This window comes from Daktulosphaira vitifoliae, unplaced genomic scaffold (assembly GCF_025091365.1).
Source record: "Daktulosphaira vitifoliae isolate Bord-2020 unplaced genomic scaffold, ASM2509136v1 Scaffold_5, whole genome shotgun sequence".
Taxonomy (NCBI): domain Eukaryota; kingdom Metazoa; phylum Arthropoda; class Insecta; order Hemiptera; family Phylloxeridae; genus Daktulosphaira; species Daktulosphaira vitifoliae.
Window position 1 is genome coordinate 6,621,276 of NW_026099576.1, and position 6,453 is coordinate 6,627,728.

The 6,453-nt window shown below is 26.5% G+C and overlaps 2 protein-coding genes across 2 annotated transcripts; one reads left to right on the plus strand and one right to left on the minus strand.

Annotated features, from left to right (window-relative positions):
• The first annotated feature begins 2,350 nt into the window (after positions 1 to 2,350).
• Positions 2,351 to 3,327, plus strand: LOC126907198 (uncharacterized). The gene is made up of 3 exons (XM_050688311.1): positions 2,351 to 2,504; positions 2,559 to 3,094; positions 3,310 to 3,327. The coding sequence occupies exons 1-3, from the start codon at positions 2,351 to 2,353 to the stop codon at positions 3,325 to 3,327; spliced, it is 708 nt and encodes a 235-aa protein (XP_050544268.1).
• Positions 3,328 to 3,340: 13 nt separating this feature from the next.
• On the minus strand, positions 3,341 to 6,057 carry LOC126907199 (uncharacterized). The gene is made up of 3 exons (XM_050688312.1): positions 3,898 to 6,057; positions 3,480 to 3,665; positions 3,341 to 3,348 (listed from the first exon to the last, which is right to left on the minus strand). The coding sequence occupies exons 1-3, from the start codon at positions 5,360 to 5,362 to the stop codon at positions 3,341 to 3,343; spliced, it is 1,659 nt and encodes a 552-aa protein (XP_050544269.1). The 5' UTR covers positions 5,363 to 6,057.
• Positions 6,058 to 6,453: the final 396 nt, after the last annotated feature.

The following is a 6,453-nucleotide window of genomic DNA, read 5'->3' on the forward strand; positions in this document are numbered from 1 at the left end:
TTTTTTTTTTTATGTCTGTTGCCACTTTTTCTCAGCTCTCACTGGACCGATTTCTTTCAACAATACGTCAAAAGATCACAAATCGTATCTAGTTGAAGACATTACCCTTAAAAATTGAAAACTTTTCCCTCGTTCCCCGCAAATGGGGGAAACCTCCAAAAAAATTACAAATTTAAAAATCGTTAATTTTCGAAATTTTTTCAATTTTTTTTACTAAAATGTGCCGTAACTTTTTCAAAAATGAACATATCAATAAAATTTATTTTTTATAGATATTTGATGTTTTTACCTATCATTTGATATATTTTTTTTGTAAATTTGACCCTTTATCTGCCCACAGAGAGGGATTTAAAAAGACAACTTTTTCACAAAAAATTAACTTTTTCAACTTAACTTTTGAAAATGTTCCGGAAGGTCTGACACTTTTATATATATATCTTAAATTAAAGCTAATGTAATACACTTTAATTAAAAAAAAAAAAATTTGACCTCTGGACTTGTCTTCATGGTGAAAATGGCTATCAAATGCTCTTTTTGTGTGAAAATTCCATAACATTTTCAAAAATAAACAAATCAACATAATTTTTTTTTATACTAAAACTTTTAAAAGTGTTTCGGAAATACTGCGTCCTTTAAACATATATAAAATTAAAGCTTATTTAATGCACTATAATATGAAAAAAAAAAATTTGTCCTGACGAACTATCTTCTATGCGAAAATGGCTACCGTATTCAAAAATATGCTATTTTTCTATTAAAATTCTAGGTTTTGTATTTTATTTTATTTTAAAATATCTTATTAGGAGAATATATTGACTTTCATGAATATTATATAATTTAATTGAGATAGAATAAAGGTCATAAGACATGAGAAATTAAACTTATTAAATTTTTTTTACTTTTTTATTTTCATACTAAATTTAATAATTATAATTAGTATTTATTCATATATTATATTTTAAAATCAAAGAACTACTAATCAGGATATAATTAAAGAAATAAGAGTTCATGTTGCTTTTAGAATAATCCAGCAATTTCTCTAAATGAAACACTATCTACAGATTTGCATCGAATCGTTTCTTATGATAGTGATTTTAATCATTGTCAAATATCATCTATACTTGTCCCATCTATGCCTTGTCTACATTGTGCCTCGACCCCACTGTGCTACCGTTTTTTATATTAAAACCTTAGATATTTTCCTTTCATTTGATATCATTTGTTTGAACGGAACGCCCGGTTATAATGTGCGGGTTAGTTAACATTCAGTTGGGTTATTTAATTATGCCCGAGAAAGAAATAGGGAGTGGACTATATATAAGAGGATGGTACTTACACAAAATAAAAAAATAAGAATTACAATACAAGGAGTTATATATTAAAGTAACAATATATATATATATAAATTATCGTAGAATTGTGGATTGGGGGGGGGGGGTCACTTAATACTAAAATGGCCAACAGACATCTCTGAACAAAATAGATAAAATATAATATAATTTATTTTTGATTTGGTGTTGCCATCTTATCAGTTCTTTGTAAATCTAAGTGATTGTGGATAACCCTAATTACTAGATTTTTCTTCTATATTCAGCACAATCATTATTTGATTAAGTTTTATTACGACTCGTTGTATAGGGCACGCTTGCTTGATCGAACATCTGTTACGACTCAAGCCCACGTCCACCCTATCTACGTTTAATAATACCTACGGGCTATTGTTAATAAAACCGAAGCAAATTTGTTGTGATAAACAACATTGATTTATTTTTTTTTCTTTTCGTTTTATTTGACTTTTCTAATTTATCTGATCATATTCAAATTTTTTCATTTGAATTAATTAAATTGTTTCTTCAATTAATAAAAGAATTTTGATTCTTTATTCTGATTTTTTTTTGTTTTTTTTCTTGTTGTAACCAGTAAGGTACTTTGATCTACTGTCTACGACTATTAATTTCGTATTTGATTAGCGTTTGTTTATACAAACGCGTTTTTTATTTTATCTTTTCTCATCATGGCGGAAGGAGCTGGCAAGCGCCATACTCAACCTCCAGATTGTCTGGGCATAGATCCTCTTTCATCTCCTGCTCATGAAAAGAATGAGAGAAGTGATAAAAGTGATCAGCAGTTACGGGATACTCTTAAAACTAAGGAAGTGACTGATAAGAAGAGAGAGATTAGTTTATCTGAAATGGGTGGAATGTTGTCTGAACTTCTCAAGGGAATGAAAGCTAGAGATGAAGATACTAAAAGAACTAATGATGATAATCGGAAGCTATTTACTGAAATCTAAAAGAGCTTAGATATCCAAAAAGATCTTCTTCAGTCTAAATTATTCGAGAGGAAGAATATGGACCGCATTGTTAAGCGATTATTGTCTTCTTGTGATTTGTATCAACGAGCAAAACCTCAAACTTGTAGAGTCGAAGGACTTATGAAAAATATTCAATACAATGCTCCAAATGATTGTGTGTTTGTTGATATGTATGGGCCATTGCCTGCTGGTTGGAAAGGCGTATCTTATTTGTTTGTGGTAATGGATCACTTTTCTCGATAAGTTCAATTATATCCATTAAATAAAGCTACTGGTGTTGCCATAATCAATCGAATAATTGATAATTATATACCGGATTGGGGTAAACCGAAAATTATAATCTCTGATCATGGCAAACAATTTATTAGTAAAGTTTGGCAGTCTAAGTTATCGATGCTTGGAATTCCACCTACATTGACTAGTGTTTATCACCCACAGTCAAATCCAACAGAACGGGTGATGAGAGAACTAGGACGCTTGTTTCGTACTTATTGTTCTGAGTATCATGCTGAATGGCCTCGCTACGTTTCATATATCGAGTGGGTTTTGAATAATACCATTCACGAGTCCACTAGTTTTAATCCAATTGAACATTTCTGTCCAGAGAAACATCAGTCATTGATTCAAACTATAATAGATTTTCCACCAGGTATTGATATTCCACTCGAAACAAAGTTTGAGATAGCACGTCAATCTCAAAAGAACAAAGCATTTGCTCGAAAACAACGTCATGACCGCATAGGTCCACACACTAATTTTAATATCGGAGATATAGTGTTGGTACGATTACACATAATTAAAAAAATTTCATATTTAAATGAAATATATAAATATAGTTTATTATTTCAGAAGTTAAGAGAAAAAAAATCGCATTCCATGTATAAATTATTTTTGGAAATATTTTAAACAATAAATGACAATAGGATAACTGTATACATATAAAATAATTTAAAGTTTTTACATTATATTTTTGTTTTAAAATATTTGTATAGTAGATTTTTTTGGATATTTAAATCCGAACCCTAATTATAATACTATATTTAAGGTATTTTAATGTATAATATAGTCTATGTTTAAAATTAATTTTAAAATAATTTATAAATATAAAAATTGTGTAAAATTTATATAAACAATATATAATCTTTTAAGTATTTAGGATAACAACAATAGTAATCGCAGTTATCATTATTATTTAAATAATCATCAGGATAATTTTCTTTACTCATATATTTGTTTCTATTTTCATCATCATCAGATGTAATTTTTTTATTGTAATCAACAATTTGAGTGACATATTCATCATTGAATTTATATGATAATGTGTTAATATCTTTAGTTTGACATAACAAATCTAAAAAAAAAAGATGACGGTATTATTATTTTTATATGATACATTATGAAAGAGAATAAAAGTCACATTTAATAAGATAATGATATTTACAAGACTTATTAAAATATATCAAGGAAAATTTAGAAAAATTAATAATTGAAGAAAAAATTTTAGTTTTAAATAATAATAATTAAATTATTTAAGTTCAGAGTATATAAAACTAGTAATTAAAATAAATTTATATTAAACTTACTTATTGTAAATTTATTAAAAACATAAGTGTGTGTATTATTTAACTTGTGATTAATATTCAAAGTTTTTTTGGTTATTTCAAAGAATTTTTTGTGTTCTTCTAAGTTTCTTATAAATGTTTCAGCATGTTTCGTGTTTACAGTCAATTCATTAAAGCAATTATTGATAATATCCTTTGTAGTATACTCATACATATTATCAAAATTAAATTTGTTATAATTAAAAACTGATTTTAATGAATGCATCAGTTTTATGGATGTAAACTTGACACTTGTTTTATCTTTATTAATGAAATATTTAAGACATTTAGAAGTTTTTTTTGAAAATGTAAAAAAGACATCAGCCGGCCCGTCACCAAAGAGATTCAAATTAACAAAATCTTGAAAAATTTCAATTATTCTATTACCAACAAAAATAATATTATGATACAATATTAAACTTTCTTTTTCGTTACTATAAAAATTGTAAACTTCTATTGAGGACCTAAGAATATTGATAAAAAGTCTAACGAGTAAAGCAATAGGACGAAATGTTGCAGTCATTATAAGTACATGAAATACTTGTATATCTTTTGTGAAAAAACTATATTTGATAAATCTAAATATATCAAAAAGGGTCAAGTGGCTTTCGTCGGGACAAATTATAGCGAGTGGTGCAAATCGAATAAAATCTAAAACATTTTGAATTCTTCCGTTTATTAACTGTGGATATTGTTTATCCTGAGAATTTCTTATAAGATCTTTTTCAGAAATTTCGCGATTATTCATCATAAAGTCATAAAATAATAAATTTTTTGGTAAAAATTCCCAGTATTCACACCTTTTAATAGCTTTTTTAAAATAAAAATATACTCTACTAAATTTTAAATTTTTAATATATTCATCGGTGTCGTTTTGATGTTTATCACTTTGTAACAATCGGTTTCTAAGTTTATTTGAAACAATTTGAAAATTTTTAAGAGTATATTCACCTGATTCGTTGTAATCAGGAAAATAAATAAATACTTCGTCAAATGTGGTACAACTGCAATGTTTAAATATTTTAAGCTCTAAATGATCTGAAAAGAACTCATGATGCATTTTGTAACCTTTAATAATACTGGAAATTTTATCTGACAAATCAAATATTCCGTTACCATTTTTAGCATAGAAATCTATATTCTCAGAAACATTATTTATGTATAAATTGACTGATATCAAATCTGACGAGTAAAAATTTTTATCAGCTTCCCTTAAAATATCTAACATTATTAATACGATTTCGCCATGAGTTTTTATTGCATTGCCATATTTGCTTAAACTATCCACGTCATATTTTTCTTTGTTTTCTATCATTTCAATTAAATAGCGGTAATTATGATTAAAATAATTTAACATATATTTCATAAAATTACACTGTAAATCACGAAAGGATATCCCAAATATTAAATGAATGGTCAATAATAATATAATATTTTTTAGAATCATTTTTCGTATTATTAAGAAAAAATACTAATAAAAAAAAATTACTATAATAATTTTCCTTTACTTTACATGCTATTATATATTTTTTCAATCAACTATTTTATTTTCATTATTTACCATGTAGAAAATAGTATTATATTTATGGCATTATTTGTTTTAGTTTTTAATCTATGCATTAAATATCATTTGACAATTATTTTATGTATTTATTACTGTATCTATCTATCTTCAATATACATGACTCCATCCTAGATTTCAGTGATGATGTCCCTACACTGTTAACAGAACAAGCGTTGGGTAGACCTGTACTTATGTATAGTGAAACAATTACTTCGCAATTTGTCTAGCTGGTATAAAAGTTTTATTCTTCATACTTTTTTACAAAATGTTGCCGTCTGACAACCTGACGCATCCTCATTGGTCACCTCTGGGAGAGGGGCCGTTACTGCATTTTTGCCGTGTTTCGATTTATTATTATCTGTTTTATTTAGTGAATTAAAATTATAGTTTTTTTGGCCTCAATTTTTGAGTATAATTAGTTGAACATCAAAATGAAATTATATATCCAACATCTATTATCGGCAATGACTTTTAAATAAGAGCATTTTATAATTTTATCTTTCATTAAGATCTAATTATAAGTTTCATTAGCATTAGCATCGAATAACTATTAAATGCTAATAAAATTTTGTATTGATGTATTCTATTCTAATTAATCAATATTGCTCAGTGTAGTTTATCTACCCATAATAAAGATGGACAAAAGGCCTAATTCCAATAGACGCGTCAGGTATGAGCCAGAACTTCAGTTGGGTGAAATCAAGTCAATAAAACGATTTTTCATTGAGTTCATAAACTATGAGTAAATATTGATTAAGCGAATTTGTATATTTTACCTATAATATTAAATAATATTATTACATTAGAAATATTCTTTAATTATGATAAACTTATTATCGAAGCAATCAACTTTTGCTAAATCAATCAATCAAATTTTGTTAAGAACTAATAAAGTTATATTTCTGATTTTACCTAAGATTTTTATTTTTGTGTATAAATTGAAAGTAATAAAATTGCGTCAAGACATTTTGGAA